At 38.9% G+C, this 21,073-nt stretch overlaps 1 protein-coding gene across 1 annotated transcript; it reads left to right on the forward strand.

The window, feature by feature from the left end:
• Window positions 1–5,696: 5,696 nt before the first annotated feature.
• On the forward strand, window positions 5,697–17,260 carry LOC139442353 (adenylate kinase 7-like). Its single transcript, XM_071223152.1, has 17 exons — window positions 5,697–5,806; window positions 8,399–8,572; window positions 8,851–8,959; window positions 9,073–9,167; window positions 10,390–10,500; window positions 10,897–10,980; window positions 11,802–11,887; window positions 12,006–12,096; window positions 12,876–12,953; window positions 13,174–13,323; window positions 13,633–13,761; window positions 13,999–14,239; window positions 14,521–14,784; window positions 15,357–15,437; window positions 15,805–15,944; window positions 16,389–16,547; window positions 16,879–17,260. Exons 1-17 carry the CDS (start codon window positions 5,711–5,713, stop codon window positions 16,915–16,917), a joined length of 2,127 nt encoding a protein of 708 aa, XP_071079253.1. The 5' UTR covers window positions 5,697–5,710; the 3' UTR covers window positions 16,918–17,260.
• Window positions 17,261–21,073: the final 3,813 nt, after the last annotated feature.

Genomic DNA, 21,073 nt, shown 5'->3' on the forward strand with positions numbered 1-21,073 from the left:
TCTGGTGTCCCCCGCCGTGATATTGCAGGAATATTGCATATAAAGCGGCGTAAAACCATACTCACTCACTCTATGAATGAGAAGAAAGTCGTTCCTTGATTGTATTATGGTTAATCTTTGAGAAAGATATTTCATAGTTCACGTCCTTAAAACAGTTTCTTTCAACATGTGTTAATGACGCGTTTAAATATTTGACTGGAAGCATGATTTCAAATTCTGTCGAAAAGTCTTTCCAAATGAGAAAAAGAATATGAAACATGCCGAACAACTGATGATAACCAAAAGTGATACGGTCTGTCGCAAGTAATCAGTGCAGTTGTATTTGAGTTTGTTACCATTAACAACAGATCTACTGCAGAAACAACATGGACCACAGACATGATTATAATGGCTCTGACCAACACCGTCGACTGGACACTTCACCTGTTCGATGATAGGCGCTTTCACTTGTTCATTCTTAGTCTTTAGTGATCAAAAGTATATTATTCTTACCAGTAGGATCAAAGAAATTATACATACATCGAAACACCAAAGAACGGGACCAATATACACAGTAAAACCATATTCTCCAAGAAATCCTCTTCGTGGATCTTGAAAAAAATAACTGTCTATTCAACTCTGTATCCCAATCGAATTGCGGCCAATGTGCAAGGCATAGTGGAACTTTGAATGCAATGGAGAACACGGCTATGGTCCCAAGCGCCTTGTTCATGACAAACTGACGCAAGAACCATCCAGACTTGATTAAATTGAATTGTAGAGCTATCATCGTTGGATCAGGGCCGTCATGTAAAGCTCATATGTGTGTGGGGTCATTGCCAATAGGTTTGCAAGCTGGTAAACAACTGCACACATCTTCTAAATCTAATATAATGCTGGTACCAAGAAGACAACAAAGAGCAGGACGATGTCTACGAGTGAGATATACTTCAAGAGCCGGACACCACTATTTGGCTTTCGAATACGACAAAGAACAGCTGCATGAGAACACCACATATGGCATCGTCCCGAGTTAAGAAGGGAGTTAACTATGCATAGTCCAATCAAAATCGCGTAACGAAATCGACACCCGGTCCGTAAGCTGCCGCGCAGATTTCGGTCGATTGCAGGATTTCCAAAGCACGTGTACCGCAAACTGGGTGTCGACAGAAATCTATCCATGTTTGAAATCAAGATGCTCACATGATTTGATGCACTTCGCGAAGTAAGACCCGTTTTATTATAATACAGATTTTGATTATCTGTCATATCGTATCGACTGTGCGCCGGTATTTTGTTTGAAGCAAATGCGAGTGATAAGAGGTGAAATCTGATTGGTCGATAGGAGGAACATAAAGGGGACATAACTCGTAATATCCACTGGTGGCCTACGATCGAACCCAGAAATTTCAGCTTAGTTCGGCAAGGGTGGACACTGGACTTTTACTGTCAGTTAACTCACTTGCCTCGGGAAGATGCACGTAAAGTTATAACTGCCGGCACCCATGCAATAATTTCATGTCCGAACTGTTGGCTTTTTGGATTTAAGTCATTGTTGGTGATGTTTCTGATTTCCGTGTTTGAAGTGTTTGTCATGGTAGTTCCAATGGCGTAAATAGTATTTATTACAGTTTGTGAAGTTGTTATATAGCCTCACCATCTTCCATATTTCAGCTACGGACAAATCACATTCAGTCAAGAATAGAAGATCATTTACCTGGTATGGAGAGCTAACAGTGTCATCTCGTATCCACGTTCAAATCTATATATCGGAGGTTGAAATCGCGTTCAGTCAACCACAGTTGATATGGAGGATTTATGGAATGACAATTCAAAATTTGACGCATCAGTGACAAAAATTGTGTCTGATGCAATTCCCAATTTTGAATTGTACCATATGTTGCCGTGTGTTTTTATTTCAGATGAACAAATGACTTGCCTTTAGATGTCTTCGTGACGGGTGGCGCCTGTGGGACAGGATACGCTCTGCTTTTCGCGAACACCTGGTGTCATCACTATTTGATAGTGATTCATAATGCTCACATGCTCATGATACAATCGGAATCGTACAACGGACTCTGTTTTTGGCAGAGATTTCTGATGATATTTTTAAAGGGGTTTGTCGCTTTTAATAACAAGGACTGGTTGGCTCGGAGTCAGTATACTGTGTCTGAGTGGAGTATTCATGTTAACTACGACATAGCATATCAGTGGGCAAGCACTATACAATCGGCATTAGTCCGGACTAGTACAAGCTCACACACACACACACACACACGCACGCACGCACGCACGCACGCACACACACACACGAGAATGCGCGTCGCTGTATTAGTTAACAATCTTGAACACAACGTTAAATCCCATATTTCACCTCACCTCAGCTCACTTCTACCCAGACAGCTATAACTGGTTCTCCTTTGCACTGAAAATACACGGGTTTTTTTGTCAAAGGCTAAACTGCCAGGACAAATGTCCTGATGGCACACGTGTGTGCGCCAGCAGAGACACAAAAGCAGTTCTGTCGGGAGCAGACGAAGCATAAAATATGCATTAATACCGTACTGAAAGTTATCCGCTTATTGTAATTGGTAATATTTCATACTGATCAATACCACTGGGGTGGATTTACATCCCTGGAGTTGACGTTTTGAAATCACTTGACATTTTCATTCAATATCCAGTGATAGTTTAGGCATTTAGGATGTCCGTGTCTACAAATGTTAGAGGGTATGACAACATTTGGGTTATAGTTTAGTGGTTCATCTGATTAGTGATTGACCGGAAGTGATTATGTCAAAATGGGGGGGGGGGGGGGGGGGGGGGGGGGGGGCTTTATATCGAGATTAGATATTCTTTCAGCTACAACTACAAAATCGACGGAGGCCTTTTAGGACCATTTTACTTAGCAGAAATTTCAAGAATACTAAGTTGAAATTTCAAGATTCTATGTTGATATTTCAAGATAATAATAGTATATCTATCCCCTCTCGTGCACGGGCGATAAAAGCTAATTATGCTGCTTGTACATGCTGTGATTAAGAAATCAACGCCGGCTCTACAGCATATTCCCAGTTATATCCCCTCTCGTCCAAACGTCAAGGCAGGATCGCGGGCGTTTAACTGTATGGCAAGGTAATGTACTTGCTGACGTGCTCCTAATGACCTGACGTTTGATTCATCATTGGTTGTCCGTGAAAGCATTTGACCAGTGTATCCTGATCCTGGGCGTTTACAGGATACAAACAGTATCCTTTTTATGTTTTATACATACATGTTATTATTATTTTATTGTATCTCATAAGCCTTATGGCTGGGCGTTACTTTTAAATTATATGTCCATTTTTTGTATAGAGACAGCCTATGTAACGCGTGACATATAAATCAACTATTTCTCTCGTTTAACTGTCTTATTGATTAACACATTGGTTGTTAAAGACCGTTAATCGTTATTGGGATCTGTTTGCTGGTGTGCAGTTCGAATGTATGTTTAATGTTGCCGGGAGCTTGTTCATTTTGTCCAATGTACAGGTACACGGTATTAATCTCCCCGGTCGAAGGGAAATCACGTGGTCCTTCTGTACCCACCGAATGTACAGTTGATATATCAATACAGCAATGACTGTGTGAACGTTCAATCGAATGGTAGTCTCAAGTACTTGTGCAGTTGAATAATGTTGAGCTACTGCGTTAAACTATACTTCCTCTTAATCAATCGTCTGTAAAAATAATTATTTTTTATTCAAACAACATATTTGACACGGAGGTGGGAGTAGAGGGTGGGGGTGGGAGGAGCGGGTGGGGGTGGGTTGGCTGGGTGGGGTGCAGCTAGATGGCTGAGGCTCTATTCCCTACATGAATAAAACGTGTGAAGCCCTTCTCTTGAGTCCCCCACAGTGGTGTGGGCGGACTCTTTTTAAAAGCGGTGTAGAACCATACTCACTCACTCACTCACTATTTGCCACTTGAGTCATAGGCAGTCATATGCATGGGGGCTTTCCGACTTTCGAGTCTTAACATTTAAAGAGGAACAAGGCCTGGTCAAATAGACAGTCTGTCTACGTTTAGCTCGGGGTTTTCAAACGTGATCTTATCTGCTTGCTGAAGTATAAATGCACAAAATGCCTTCATTAATATTGGAAATCAGCGATTTCTAATCAGCAATCTTCTGAAAAATCTGAGACTCCATCTCCGCCAACAGTGATCCACATATTATGTCATCGTCGTAGAATGGAAGGGTGTTTTATTGTTTCGGGTATGTGAAAATGATTAGAAACATTCCCACAAAGAAGAAGCGGTGGTAATGTGCACATGAACAAGGAGTCGTGTGGCCACACTTCCAAATGACCTCCAGGAACATTGGAGGCGAAATTGGATGTAGGGGAGAAGAAAACATACTTGTCTGAAACACCGTCACTGTACAATATTGTCTGACAATACAGAGTCAACTGAAGAGTGTTTATTGATTTGATAACAAGCTTGGTCAGTGATTGAGTTTATGAACTGAGTTACCCTAGGCAAACTCAATACAACATAATCAGCTAGATTTTATTCAATTTGAAACTGAATATTTGAGTTATTCTACTTCATACCACGAGTTGTTTTTAATCATTGACCACTTCTTGACATGCTTGAGGTTCACCTGGAAAATGTCTGACAGCAGATGGAAGAATCGAACAAAATGTCGTTGGGACTTATACATACATTTTAGGAATGCTTCTGTCAATTAGACAAATCTCATTTGTGATAATACCATTTTGAATCAATACTGTTATTTTACACTGCTGTAATCGTTAGGGAGTAATTGTTATCTCAACACTTTCTTTCAATCAAATAGAAACATAAATTTCGAGAATCAACACAATATTATTGTTTGGTGGTTATATCTGTACATTCACACAAATGTACAGTACCTATGAACGTGTGGCCATGCAAAAGGGGCTGTAAGGTAGCGAAGTGGTTAAAACCGTCGCTCGTCACACCGAAGTTCCGGGTTCCATTCCCCACATGGATACAATATGTGAAACCCATTTCTGGTGTCCTCCGCCGTGATATTGCTGGGATATTACTTAATGCGGCGTAAAACCATCCTCACTCACTCACTCACTAATCATGAATAATTAGGCTTAAAGCATTACCTAAAATACGATCCCGGAACAGATCATATATAAACACGATATTATTATTTGATATTATCATACAAAATGATTTAAAATACTCTTTTCAGAATATTACTTGGACATCGTTGGACATAGAAAGTCATGTAACGCAGCATATATATTTGTTATCGTAATTGACAATAAGGAATACACTTTACCTTGTTTGTCATGTCATATTTAAAGGACATGAAAAACACGCAAAATAACTTGCTAACATTTATTTCGAATACATTTTCTACTTTTCTCTTATTTTCACAATATCTCACAATATCTCACGCATCACACACACACACACATACACACACAAACAAACACACACACACACACACACACACACACACACACACACACACACAAACACCCACATCGGTCGAAAAACATGTAGGGCTATGAGAAGAAATATACAGAACACAAAGCATTACTCGCTGTTTATTATGGTTAAACTGTTTGCAATGAGATTATCGTCGCATTGCCAACTGCCAGTATGGACTTGTTTTTAGCGGGGGATAAATACAAGAGTAGCTCCCCCTTACGGAACCATTTGACGCTTAGCAACGGTGACAGCAAGCAAAATGGCGAGTACACAAGAAGATGCCGATTTGCGTCCGAAAAGTAAACGCATGTTTATTAATCATGTAGACCAATATCAAGGGAAAAATCTCGCGCAGGTAAGTAACTATGTTTTGTTTTTTTAACTATATGTCATTGGCACTCTAATAAATACACTAATAGAATCGATCGTGGTCAATTTGTTCAGGTTCGTGAGTGCGTGTTTTTGTGAAATCAAATTAACACGATCATCTAAAATTACCTCACAATAATGCCAATTTTGGTAGTTGTAGGATATCACCGAGCCCTATTTTAAATGTAACCAACCAGAATATATGCTAAATTTAAGAACATCACTCTTGACACCTTATGATAATTTGTGAATAAGCTACAATACTATGCATACAGGTAATCTTGAAAACCCAAAATGATATAGAAAGAGAAGATGAAATCATTAACAAAGACAACATAACTTGGGAATGTTTACATCTATGGGAGTAATGTTCTGATAATCTAAGGTAATCAGTGATTTGATGCATGACCCTGTGTCTCTGATTGGGGATTGTAGGTGTAAATCATTTATTTGGGATACTTTAATAATCATTGCAATCATTTATCCTATAATTACACATAAAAACACACAACCTGTTATATTTTCATATGGAAAATAGGCCCTTTAAGGTTAGAAATAACTACAGGATAAAAACCAAAATAAACAAAAGATTAAACATCAAATGATGTTTTAAGTAATTTTAAAGGGGCACTGATCTAAAGCAATTCCCCGGGACTGGTTGCACTTCACGCCATGATATGAGTGTATTCCCTTTGTTTTAGTAAACCTAGACATGTAAACACTCACTTTTGACATATCCACTGTGCAAGATAACAGTGATTAATCAATCAACATATTTTCTGTTAATCCTTTGATGACTAGGAACGATCCGTTGATTTACAAAAAAAGTAAATCAACTGATCATTCATCTCTTGCTGGGCTGCCACGTGCATATTACATAACACACATTTCACGTCACTTGAAACCTGGATTTAGATTGAATAATTACCCCAGACACAATAAATGCCAAATGGGAACCTTTGTCAGGTAATCTAAGTGGTGCTACCACTAATTGTACCTGTAATAAATTCATTAAATGAGCATCAAGTGAATGACGACAAATACACAAGTGTAGGGTTATACCAGAAAACGTGGATGACAACAAGGAAGTATAGTAATCTTATTATCAACGCAATCCGAAATCCAAAAATGCTTTCACAGCATGGATACTTTTTTTTATTATTAAACTATAACCATCTGGGGTATTTCCAAATGACGACATCCGATGAGCTCCGCCGTTCTTTTTGTCTGTTTGTTAAGGCTGAAGAAATAAATTAACATGCGCCCTTTGTCAAAATCTTTATAGATCACAGTTAACCAATCAGTTTTCAAAAATGCATAAAACAAATATTGCCTCCAAGTTTATTTAGCTGTCCTTGCAGATGGTAGCCCAGTCTCTTGTCACGCTCAGTTGCGTTGCGTATCATCCGGGTACTCACGGGGAAAAAACAATAACAAAGGCAACAACCAGTCCCGGAGAATTGCTTTAGATCAGTGCCCCTTTAATGTTGCTATTCCGCGCATATGTTGTGTACACGTTTGTTTATTATTTTCTCATTTACTAATCATTGATATTTGTTACACTGTTGTTTATCTTATGTTCATCTTTTAGAATCAGCTACAACTGACAGTAATCATGTTCAACAGTCAGTAACCGTCAGATCATTCAGACATGGATATTGGATTTCTGAATCTCAAAAACGAACACTATCACAGGGTCTTTTGCACCCTGTCATTTCTGAGCGACATGGCATCTATGCCCAAAAGGGAGAAACATTTGTGTTCTTTGTGGGTTTTCATTTCTACTAACAAAACATTTCTAAATCAATATGGCAAAACGATGAATTTGAATCATTTTAGAAAACTGACATCTGATTGGCTCAAGAACCCATGCATCCTTCATTTAGATTGGACAGTCAAAGTTTGCTCAGCATTCACCTGACACGACCTTCTATGGAGGTGTCCTCTTATCTAGATGAAGAGAAATATCCAACCAGAGTAAAAAATCTGATTTTAATGAGATTTAAGATGTTGTTATTATAGTATTTTTTGTAGGTAAAGTAGACAAAATTCTATCATCTTGTCTCTGGATGCAACCTGAAGAGAGTAGATTGTTTTTAATGTCTGTGTTAATACTCAAATGAATCAAAGTTGAAAGTTTTCATTTATTTGGTTTGAATAAGAGGTGAATAATGAATCATGATACAAAATCAACTGATGATGAGTTGTGAATTATGCAAATATCTTTGATCTGTATATTCGTAACATAATAATCATTATTTAATTTCCTTTTATTGAAGTTAATAAGCATTTGTCCACTCTAATTGTGGGATCTAATACTGTATATAATCAAATTCATAGCTGTTATTTATTCTAATTTTGGTCATTATTATTGCTGTTATCCCCTACTCCCATTTCTTGAAAGTAAACAGTGACAGTTTGATTGAAACAACATGTAAAAGGTCGATGAAAAAATACCAACTGATTCCCATCCAAATTATCGTAGGCCTTTGTGATGAAAAGGATATAATTTTGAATGTTGTGTGTAGAATGATATCAGGTTGAAATATTTAAATGTTGCAATGGTATTCCTCAACAGTTCCTGTCCCGGTGTGTGGTTGGATCTTCCCTGGAGGAGCAAGAGGAGGAAGATGATGCAAAGTCCACTGACAGCTCCATCATCCCCACCGTCAAAGAGGGCTGCTATGAAATTGTTGGTACCCTCAAAGACAGGGGAAAGCCTAAACCAGATTTCGTCAAGGAACTCATTCTGGTGAGATGTCATTTACATTATTGTGTCCGAAACTCATCTTAAATATAATTAAATCATGGGATGAAGTATTTCACATTCATTATTAAAAAACCATTACAAATAAGTAAACATTTAAAAAGAAGAAACAGTATTTGAGTTAATCAAATTTGGTCAGTATACTCCTTGAATCCATAGATTGCATGCTACGTTAATATGATTAATGTTGAGATTAAGTTTGTGATTAGGAAAAAGCGGTTGCATAGGTTGTATTGACATATATTTATGTCTACTTTTAACAGTTTGAGAACAAGGATCAGCTGTATGAACAGCTTGTGGAGTGTGATGTTGTCGTTTATGACATCACAGAGGATCCAGACCAGATTGATGAAGCTGTGTGGGCAGTTTCAGGTGAGGAGGAAGCCTATAATAGATTGCGCTGATATCTTGAAAACTAGTTCTAACCGAATCCCAAACAAACAATTATTCATGTTGTAACCATGTTGTCTCCTGTTATATTACAGAGCTCCATTCTGATCTTGAGAAGATGGAGAAGTCAAAGATGTTTATCCTCATCTCCTCCTGTATGACCTGGGCAAAGAGCAAGCCCCTGGATCCTGTGAGTTCTTGCACTCTTGCATTATTTAATCATTCTCCTTGCATCATGTGGGAGTTGAAGAAGGTGAGGTGAAATGGGGTTAAACGTCGCGTCCAAGATTATTGCACTTATATAGCGACGTGCATGTACGTGTGTGTGTTTGTGTGGCTGCTTGTATTAGTCCGGACTGATGCCAATTTATAGTGCTAGCCCACTGAGATACCATGCTGCAGTTTAACATGAATACCCCACTCAGACACAGTATACTGACTCCGAGTCGACCAGTCCTTGTTTTAGCCCCTTAATGCAGAGCGCCAGACAGGGTAACAACAAGTACCATCTTTTAACGTCTTTGGGTATGACACGGCCGGGGATCAAACCCCGGACCTTCCGCTCTCCAGGCGGACGCTCTACCACTAGTCCACAAAGGCGGTCGGGAGTTGAAGAAAGAATGGCCTTAGCTGGAACGACTGTTGATTGTACCTGGTACATGTAGTACTTTGAGAGGAATCCAACGCTCAGTTGTGTGGCTATGTATGATACCTCTATTGTAGACTGAATGCCATACCTGTGATAACTTGTTGATATTACTCAGACGTAAGGACAAACATTTCTGTTTTTATTGTTAACAGATTTTTGGCAACAAATATTAGCTGCTTAGATCAGTAATACCCACCCTCGCCCCCTCTTTTTCTGTGTTATACTTAAACTAAGTTAAAGAATACTTTCATATTATCAAAGTTAATATGCCATGGCATGGCAGATTAATTATAGTGATGTGAAAGAATGTGCACCGCTAACGCGTTGTGAACAGATATTTTCTATATCTTTTCATGTTTTTAATCAAGGTGCTCACGTGATTTGATGCACTTCGTGATGTAAAATTTGTTTGATCTTGATTATCGATCAGATCGTCACGACTGGGCGCGACCGTTTTGTTTGAAGCAAATGCAAGTGATACGAGAGGTTGAATCTGATTGGTCAGTAGGAGAGGCATAGAAAGGACATTACTCGTAATAGCCACTGGTGGCGCTACAATCGAGCCCAGGAATTCCAGCCTAGTTCGATCGGCAAGGGTGGAAACTGGACTTTTAAAGTCAGTTAACGCTCTTGCTTCGGAAAGATGCTTCTTTTGAGTCGTACATTAACACTTAAGACTCCTAAAGATATTTGCTGTTGTCCTGTGGATATAACAGCTGTTGTTATTGGTAGGTTGTAATTACTGATGATTTCTGGCTTGCAGGATGATCCTGAAATCCCCTTCACAGAAGATGACTACAGGAGGAGAAAGCCACACCCAAATTTCAAGGAACACATCAGTGCTGAGAAAACTGTTATCAAGCTGGGCAAAACAGTATGTTCCTACTTTTTTGTAGTTATATAATACATGTGATCACTCGTCATCTCATATCATGTATGTAATGCTGTCAATTGGTGTTCTTTGACAATGTCATTAAAATCAAATCCTAGCGCTTGCTACCGCTTCACAAAGATCATTGTGTAGCAGTATCATGCACTAAGATCTGATTTTAATGAGATTGTTTTTTTGGATGTACAATCAGTGGAGTGTTATGATGAGTAATTATATCATACAAAGGTAATATCTCTGGTAAAAATTTGTCCTGGTTCTGGAATCAATGCTGAATACATTTTTTAAAACATGTTTATTTACTTTTAAATTTCATATATTTTTAGTGCAAATAAATCAGCCTTTTGTCGTACTCCATTTTCTTCCATTTTGCATCTTCAGAACAAAGCCAAGCTAGTGACCTATGTCATCTGCTCTGGTCTAACATATGGAGCTGAAGAAAACATCTTCCACTTCCTGTTCAAGGTTTGTGAGCATGTTTATGTCCACTACATATTCCAGATTTGTTGAGTGAGTGAATGAATGAATGAGTTGCTTTTAATGCTGCTTTGAACAGTATTCCAGTAGCGTCATGGCATATGTCAGCTGAATGTGTGAAGAAATCCCAAATTGATGCAGGTCTTAGACGTTTACCTCTTTGGTAGAACCCATGAAGACAGGTATGGTGCTGACAGACCTAGCAACATTATCGGGGCAAACCAGGATTCGAACCCACAATCACAGGTTTCTCGTGTACCCAAGGGAGGCAACTCTGCAAGGTGAATTTTGGCACCTTAGTTGACTGGGACACCTGTGCCTCATTGAGTTAAGATGTCACTGTAGGGCTTCCATGATTCCCATTGTCCTGGTCTCATGTATCTCGATAGTAAGGTCACGATACAAGGCATGGAAACTCACGGTCATGATACAAGACATGGAGATCAATCATCAGTCAGAGTAACTAGTGACCCAACCAAACCATATTTAGTAATCTTGAGTCATCAGACTTACATTGGCTTGAGAATCCTTGCGCATACCACCAGAAAATTGTATTTTTCAATTCATTGCCATGTCAAATAACATGTGCTCTTGATACACATGCATCATGATTAGTGTTTGAAATTAAGGGGATCCTGGCGTCCTTGAGGATTTCCGCTGTAGTATTTGAATCTATGACCCCTTAAATATTTGGTTTTTAACCTCAGGGTCATGACAAGGACACCTTGACTTTCCTGCCTAATTTCAAATGTAGATGATGCACTCAAACTGTTGTGAATGTTAACAGCAATACTAATTTCTGGTTTTAGTCGGCGTGGCACAATGTTCAGCAGCTGCAGTGTTTCGGCAATGGGCAGAATGTCATCCCCACGATCCACATCAAGGACCTGGCAGGGTGAGTTGATGTATTTACACAGTCGTGTATGAGACTTTATGTGGAATATTACTATGTCACCTGGAGTAAGAGTGAAACCTTCACTTTCTGAAATTTAACGAGATGTTGGATGTTTCAGAGTGATCCAGAATGTTGCTGATTCACGTCCTAAGGTGCGGTACCTCATTGCAAAAGATGACGCCCAGAACACACTGGAGGAGATTGTCAAGGTAACTGCAGACCTCATAAATAGTTAGTTCTGTTTTTCTTCAGGCTAGCAGCAGAGGAATTGTAATCATGGTTAAGACGTACTTATTGGATGTTGGCAATCACAATAGAATTCATCATGTGTGCATTATTTTTTCATTTGTAAGAATGTATATTGACCAATGTGCCTTATTTGGCACTGAATACTGTGTATGTTCATATTCTTTGTTACTTGTAGAAGTGCATGTATACAATTGTGTGAAACATGTCCTCTTTTGACAATTGTCTCTTATTTGTAATCTGGTCATCTGTGTATGTTAACACCCATACATCACTGGTCATCTGTGTCTGTTAACATCTGTACATCACTGGTGTATGTTAACATCTGTACATCACTGGTGTATGTTAACATCTGTACATCACTTGTCATCTGTGTATGTTAACATCTGTGCATCACTGGTCATCTGTGTATGTTAACACCTGTACATCACTGGTCATCTGTGTATGTTAACATCTGTACATCACTGGTGTGTGTTAACACCTTACATCACTGGTCATCTGTGTATGTTAACATCTGTATATCACTGGTGTATGTTAACACCTTGCATCACTGGTCATCTGTGTATGTTAACACCTTACATCACTGGTCATCTGTGTATGTTAACACCTGTACATCACTGGTATATGTTAACACCTGTACATCACTGGTGTATGTTAACACCTTACATCAGTGGTGTATGTTAACACCTGTACATCACTGGTGTATGTTGACACCTCTACATTACGATTCATCTGTTGGCAGGAAGTGAGCACCCAACTGGGCACAGGCTGGGTCAAGTTCATCACCAAGGAGGAAGCGCTGCTGAGCAAGGACATTGAGGTAGGGAAACGTACAATGCCCTAATTACACCCTGTTGACGTTGTCTCCTAGGACTAATATTGAATATCATTGAAACCCAAAACTAGTTTCCTTCTCCGCATTTACATTGCACAATGTTCCACATTGTATTGTATATTATATGAGATATGAATGACTTTAAAGTCAAAGACATTTAGGCAATATCAGCAATTATAATTTTGATTATTTTTGTCTGTTACAGCAAGCTGACTTTGACATGCTGCTGGTGAATCTGCGTATGGATGCTGTCCATGTCAAAGAGAGCATGCGCATCAACTGGGTGGCTGAGGGCGGCATCAAGGATAACATGGCGCTGGTCACCAAGGAATACAAGGATGCACGGGCATTGCAGGTCAGCACGACCTGGCAGGGTCAAACACTGTTCTCAGACTATGCCCTTTCTCAGACAGTTTACCCTTATACTTATGGCAATATATGTCTATAATGTAATAGTTACTATTAAGTGTAGGATAGCAGCTGATGAAGAATTACATTGCTGGTTAAAACATAAAAGTTCCTGTTCAATGAAACTGATATATCATAGACATGCCACAAGTCCCTTTCATTTGTTGTCATAACCTTTCTCACAGGAAAGGTATTACAAAATACACAACCTCTACTGAATCTAATGACCAGCATCTCTACTGCTTGCCTGTTTCAGCCTCTCCGTGCGGTGATCGTGGGTCCCCCTGCGTCGGGCAAGTCTACAGTAGCCAAGCAGCTGTGTGAGCACTACAAACTCCATCACATCCAGATCAAGAAAGTCATTGATGACGAGATAGAGATACTGGTTAGTATGCTAATTCTTGTGTACAGTGATACATGCACATCTGTTACTCTGGTATGGTGCTCAGGAAAGAATACTTTTTGCCTTGTTTTTTCAGGGAACATTGTATCAGGTCAATAATGTTCCAGAGTACAGTACCACATACATATGCAGCTGACTAATGGGTACAAGCATCCAAAGGTTTGTTCATATGAATATGTGTTCTAAAGTTATTATGGGTTTGGTTTTTTAACATTCCAGGAGGCCAAGGCTAAACGAGCTGATGCTGAAGACAATGAAGACGATGATGGTTCAGCTCAGGAGGCTCAGGAGCTGCTGGAACAGATCAATGAAAGTCGTGAGCAGAACAACAACCGCATTGAGGACCAGTACGTCATCAAATTCTTCAGAGACAAGCTCCACTCAATGCCCTGCCAAAATCAGGGTTTCATCTTGGATGGATATCCAAAAACCCTGGAGCAAGCAAAAGATCTGTTTGCAAGTATGTTGGCAGTATGATTATGGTTGTTATAGATTTGGGTACACCCATTATATGTAGGTTTGCTCTTATTGTTATGTAGGATACATGTTTATAGGATAACACCAGTGTCTTATGATTTCAGTATTAGTCTCGGATGAAAATGAAATCACATCACACACAAAGATTGTGGCATTATAATTGAATGAATAATATCTTGATTATTTATTTTATGTATTTGGATAGCTTTACGATATTATGAAGATGTAAAAACTATTCTGACTTACATGTTCTTTCCACTGAAGCTGAAGATGATGAAGAGGCGGAGGAGGCAGCTAAGGGAGGTAATTTTGACAGGACTATCATGCCTGAGTTTGTCATCCAGCTGGATGCTAATGATGACTTCTTAAAGGCGCGGGTGATGAACCTGCCAGAGAGTGTGGTTAGTGGTACACACAACACAGAAAAAGGACTGGGCAGCCGTCTTTCTGAATACCGCTCCATCAATACAGAGGATGAGACTGTGCTCAACTACTTTGATGAACTGGAATTCCATCCAGAAAAACTTGGTGAGTTGCCATTTTGATTTAGATGTCAAACTACAAACACTGAAATTTATTAAGTTATGCTTTGAATTCTTTCTTACTTTCTGAATAATTGTCTATGTTTGTCACTTGGGCTAGGACGGGTAACATGGGTAATCGGGTCGGGTGGGTACTGAGCAGGAACCAGGTACCCACAGGACTACCCGGACCCATTGTTTTATGACAAAAAATATCTAAAATTCTATGGTTACACTACAAGTCACTAATGTTCATATTTCTTTCTGACTATGCACCCATTCCTTCTGACTTTTATACGTTTGAATAAAAATAAAACTTCAGTTAACTTCAGTGTTTGCATGACCAGATCTTTTAATACGTGTATCTAAATACATTTTGCCCGGACTACGGAAAAACTATTCCCAATCAGACATTTTGTATCCAACTCTTGAGACCTACAGTGGGTACCTGGGTAGGGTCAGGTAATCGTGGGGTGGGTACCCGGGTAGTAAATGTTGACTCGTTCCAGCCCTATTTGTCACATCAATAGGACAAACGTTTGAGATTCATCCCTAAGCTATTACGTTTTTCTCTTTTAGACGTTACCAAAGATGGATCACCCATGATGAGGGAAACTGTAGAGAAAGTCAAGAAAATCATAGGAGCTCCAAGAAACTATGGTTGGTATATCTGCCATAAAAGTTACAGAGAATTGTATTGAAACTGCAGTGACTCTTGTTACCTGAAAAAACCTGGATAAGGACATACTTTTGTTGAGTCCAGACAGAGTCCAAACAAAATTATCATCATTGTTTGATTCATGATATCAAGAGTCAATTTTATTAAGATTCTCTATGTATGTGTGTCAGCTATGCTCAATTTTACTGTAATTTGTACTCTTCTTTAAATGGTTGGTTTATTTACAAAGTTAGGAATCAAGGTAAAGGTTTCATTTTGACCTTGTAACATTGTATGTTAAAAGTGAAAGGACCCCCATGCCTTCTGCTTCCTCTTGTTATATCCTGCTTTCTTTGGTAATGCTTACAGGTCCTACCCCTGAGGAGTTGGAGGAGATGAGGCGGCAGGAGGAGGAGGAGAGACTTAAGAGGGAGGCAGAGGAGAAGGCTGAGAGAGAGAGGAGAGAGGCAGAGGAAGCTGCAGAAAGGAAGAAGAGACAGGAGGAATGGGTCGGTTTTTATGACTAATCTTGATTGCAGCCATGTCTCCATTCTAGCAACAGAAATATATTTGCTGATATGTGAAGCTTATGATACATAGTGACTGCAGGATACAAAATAACTTTTCTTTGCCCTGATCTGGATCAAACCAGTTAATTTAATTACAGTACTATATCTGCATGTGGATTCACAAAAGCAGTAAATGTCAGAGAGCTGCATCGCTGTGGACTTTCCTCCCACATTAAGCTGATACAACATTGAAAATAACATTCTATCCAAAGCAGCCTTAAACTTAGTTTCACTAGTTTGAGAATAATCTTTTAGGCTTGCCCCCAAAGGAAGGATTAGTATGTCCTTGAGTGCTGAAGCATTTGTTTTGCATGAATGTTTTTATGATTAATACATGTAATGATAAATGCAGTTGAACGTCAATGCATGTCTGTGATGTTCCAGTCTCAGCGCCTCAGTGAGGTGAAGAGGGAGGAGTATGAGCTGCTGGAGGCTCAGTCCATCCCTCTGCGGAACTTCCTCATGAAACATGTGATGCCTACACTCACACAGGGCCTCATTGACTGTTGCAAGACACGCCCAGAGGATCCTATTGATTATATTGTTAGTATTGACTGAACCTTCCCTTGATAACACTTGACATCATATACCTTTCTATAACTGTAATAAATTAATACACACTACATATGAAAGTAAGACAAATATTATTATTTCTAGTTTCTTTCAAAAATACACAAAATATAAAAAATTAGAGTTAAAAGAATGTAAAATATTTTGATAGTTATACATATTCTAGACCTCTGATGAGCCTCTTTCACGTAATAAATTAGTAGAACCAGTTGTTGGTTGTCTGCTGTAAAATATGAACTGTATATTTTTGACTGAGGTATGTGATATTTCACCAACTATCATCATCTTCCCTATTCTGTTTCAGGCAGAATACCTGTTCCAGCACAACCCCCAGGTTGACTGATGTCATCTACCTCTCAGAGTTGTCTCCCCTTTGTACATATATCCCTTCCCAGCCTCCCACCGTCCAGCCTTATGTAATACATGTGATATCAATGGTCAGCATTCCATTTATTCATCAGTGTCTTTGGACATTTTGCTTTACAGATTTTTTTGTAAATAATTTGCTTCTTATGTACAATAATAGTAGGTTAAATTTCTTCCATTCATAAGCAAATCAGTATTTGAGTTATTTCCCTGGTTCAGTTTCTCAAGTTGTACAGAAAACTACTACTCTACATATGATATGTTTCAAAGTATTTGTTGAATATCATATATTGTACCAATGTTGAATCTGAAGTCTTGAATAAATCCAGTATTCTTAAAATTGTGTTTTTGTGAACTGAATATATGGGAGAAGTAAGAACATCCTCAAGGGTCAAGTCCACCAGCAGACAAAAAAACACGACCATATATGGGACACATGAAGATACAAATCAGTACCTGTAATCTGGGAAACTTCATTGACATAACTCAGTGGAGGTTTAAAACGGATTATATTCATGGTCACACAGAGAGGTATCCCATGAGAGTAAAATGTCTGATTTTAATGAGATTGTGTTACCAAAAGCATGGACAGCATCAGGGGGGAAATGGTTTGGGGCAATTCCCAACAGGTGAACATTTGACCTTCAGAATAAAGACATGTCTAGTCACATAGAACATAATTTAGCAATCGGCTGACAATGGTGGGCGTTGGAATTGTCTTAGTGTTTAAGTTTATTAACAACCTCCCTTGATTCTCAGACTATAATGTCAATTATGTGACCAATGAATCATGTTACAAAAGGCAAGACGATCATGAAATACAGGACAGTCAGCATCACAAAACTTGTTGCCAGTCCTCTATTCCAAGGACATATCTTCAACCTTTGGCCATACTTTACAGAGCACTAGATGACGTGGTCTGCTGCTAAACTGCCTTTGCTGAAACACTTGCCATTGAACGGCAGTGGAGTTAGGCTCGCGTTACCCTAAACACCTGTGTTCAGGGGACCAATAAGCAACAATCGATGTTTGAACCGATCCACACAAAACTTCACCATTCATTTGCTTGTGATTGTCACCGACAGACACAGTTCGGGGTATAACAGCCTCCCAAAAATATCCATCTTCTGCCTCATACTGATATTTCCGTTGATACGACCTCTATTGTGTTTGATATGTTCACCACTTGGTAAACCCAACCTAATAAAAGCATTTACAAGTTATTTCATATACCCTGCCATAATATAAATAATGACAATCCATATGTTCATCTTTAAGAACGCATCGATGGAATTATGGATATATCGATTAACATCATGCTGCACATATACACAGAAACTTCACAGCTGACACACAATGACATTTGATAGTTCGCGTTGACTGGTAAATCTTTGACTAAGCAGGAACATACTAAATTTACACCCGCAACACACACACACAGTTGCAAGTTAGAGTGTTTTTAATAATTGAGTGAGTATGTGTTAACAACGTCATACCACATCGCGTCAGCTTTGTGTAAATACTTGAAATTGTTTTGTGCCGTTCCATTCGTAATTCTTTGTTAGAATTATTTCAGTCCTTAAGTAAGAGTATTTATGAATAACCCACGAGGTACGAGTGATTACGGAAAATATGTCACGAGTAAAATTAATGTTTTAAGTTTCCTCATATTTGGGAGGACCTAGACTCTCCTCTATCTGGATCCCTGTGAAAGGACGACCTAACAAGAACGTCCGAACAGAAAACAAGGTGGCAATCTTGAAGGGAAACCTGGTGCTTGTGGCCATCTTGTGCTTCATAGTCAAGGTCATATTTCTTTTATGAAAGTGTTATAATAGCACTTGTCAGGGTCTGCCTGTCTCTGTAGTCTTTCAGTTGCATTCCTCAGACTTATAGTAAGCCCACTCTGGGATGTTACAGCAAACACATTTGTAATGCTGTGGTAAGAAACTGAAAGCTCATCATAATTTCCGCGATTCGCTGTGCAGAGTTGCGTCCCTTGGGCACGCCAGAAACCTATGATTGTGGGTTCGAATCCCGGTTCGACCCGATTATGTTTCTAGGTTTGTCAGCACCATACCCGTGCTCGTGGGTTTCACCGAAGTGGTAAACGTCTGAGACCTGCATCACTTCGGGCTTTCCTCCCACATTAAACTGGCACGCCGTGATATAACTGGAATACTGTTAAAAGCGGCGTTAAACCCAACTCACTCACTCACTCACTCTAACACACCTCCCTCAATGTTGTCTGCTGCCATTTTTTCTGTTAGAGTCGGTTTTGATTGCTTCTTTAATTGAGTAGAGTAGGGTTTCCTTCAATGTATAAATCCATTTACACTGACTTAACAGTTCCTGACGCTTTGTGATTGAACGATCACCCTGTAGCCAGGAGAATGAACTGGTGACTCATCTTTGATGCTATTCCAGAAGTGAACTTCAAATATTTTTATTTTTTCCCATTCTTCCTTTTCAAAGTTCTTCTCATATGATTTGTACAAACAAGGAATTTCAACACAATGTATTTTGTCACGCAAGAGTTTATCAATTCTAAAGACCGGCCTGCTCATAACAGTGTAAAATTTAAGAGAGCATCAGCGCTTGAACTTCCTTCTGACAGAGCCCATGATTGAACTTCATTTACAACTTTTCCACATACTTTGATTCGGCCACACTGATCAAACAGTATCTTAAAATGATTTGAAATTTTTGAGTCTCCTTTACAGACAGCACGTTCCATTTCTTGCAAGTATTCTTTTCAATCACACGAACACAATTTCTTCAATGATCGCAATATATTGTCTCTTCGGATACTAGTATCTGTCACATGGTGTTTTCATCATGTATTTTTTGAAGGCAGTCTCAAATGTGAGCAGGGCCCATGACTCCTACTTTCCTTATATTTCATCATACCTGGAAGTGAAATTGACCACTATTTAACAGCTAATAATTGAATAAATATGTTATTCACTGTGCAAGACGTGTATCTATATGTGTATAAAATTCTAAGTATTTCGTTTATTTTGGAAATGATGAGAAAACATAAAGAACTAGCTTATCCAGATGATATCAAGTTCTTATAAATCATCCTAGTAACTAGATGGCTCAACTAGCTTTGATATCGGCGATTAATATTGTATAATAACGCAATTATAGTATTTCAGTGATTAGTAACTATCTAGTCCAAATCTTTTTATATCAAAATAGGCTTTAAAAGCTATGAAATGTTTTTGAACTGGTACTATATGTGAATGGTAACGATTGCGGCGGAGCAGGATACACTCACCTTTTCGCGAACACCTGGTATCATCACAATTTGACAGTGATTTTTAAACACATAATCATTATATAGTCAGAATCGTACAATAGACTGAGATTTCTTATGAGTGAGTGAGTATGGTTTTACGCCCTTTTAGCAATATTCCAGCAATATTATGGCGGGGGACACTACAAATGGGCTTCACACATTGTACCCATGTCGGGAATCGAACCCGGGTCTTCGGCGTGACGAGCGAACGCTTTAACCACTAGGCTACCCGACCACCCCGAGATTTCTTATGAATATGGAAAGGGTTTCGTCAGTTTCATTGGATAATATATATTATATTTACTCACTCAAATGTTTGTCTGTCTTCAAGGTTAACTTGTGTAGTTATGCTTCAAAACTTCACGTAATTTGACCACAGTATTTATGATCACTTACATGTATTAATATAGGTTCATTGGATATAACATTACAACACATACACGTTCAACATTCTGATTGTCCACAAATCAACAGACTAGTTTGGCTATTATGTAATAAGTATATGAAACATCTGGATAAGTGGGATCACAGACCTAAATTAAATTTATATCGATGTGAGATTCCTCTGATTTGTTTACACTCTAAATCTATGTGTTCTAATATAGAACTCTGGACGCGTCCATACGTTCTACCACAGAATACGAATGTTCTAATTCGTGCAGCACGTGTTCTATTGCTGAACGCCTGTAATCTGTTGTAGAACGCGTGTGGTCTCTCCTGGGAGAAGTCCATGCACATTAGCAGAGATAATGTGCTGAATATTGTTAGACAAATTTAAATTCGACCATATATTTGTGTTTTCGGAATATTTATTTTTGAGAAGAAGAGA

The sequence above is a fragment of the Haliotis cracherodii genome, unplaced genomic scaffold (genome assembly GCF_022045235.1).
Source record: "Haliotis cracherodii isolate W230 unplaced genomic scaffold, xgHalCrac1.p SCAF_5, whole genome shotgun sequence".
NCBI classification, from domain to species: domain Eukaryota; kingdom Metazoa; phylum Mollusca; class Gastropoda; order Lepetellida; family Haliotidae; genus Haliotis; species Haliotis cracherodii.

Coding starts and splice junctions, on each gene's coding strand:
- LOC139442353 (XM_071223152.1), top strand. CDS start 5,711: ATGGCGAGTACACAAGAAGATGCCGATTTGCGTCCGAAAAGTAAACGC. Junction 10,981..11,801: donor TCTTCCACTTCCTGTTCAAG/GTTTGTGAGCAT, acceptor TTCTGGTTTTAG/TCGGCGTGGCACAATGTTCA. Junction 13,324..13,632: donor AGGATGCACGGGCATTGCAG/GTCAGCACGACC, acceptor TGCCTGTTTCAG/CCTCTCCGTGCGGTGATCGT.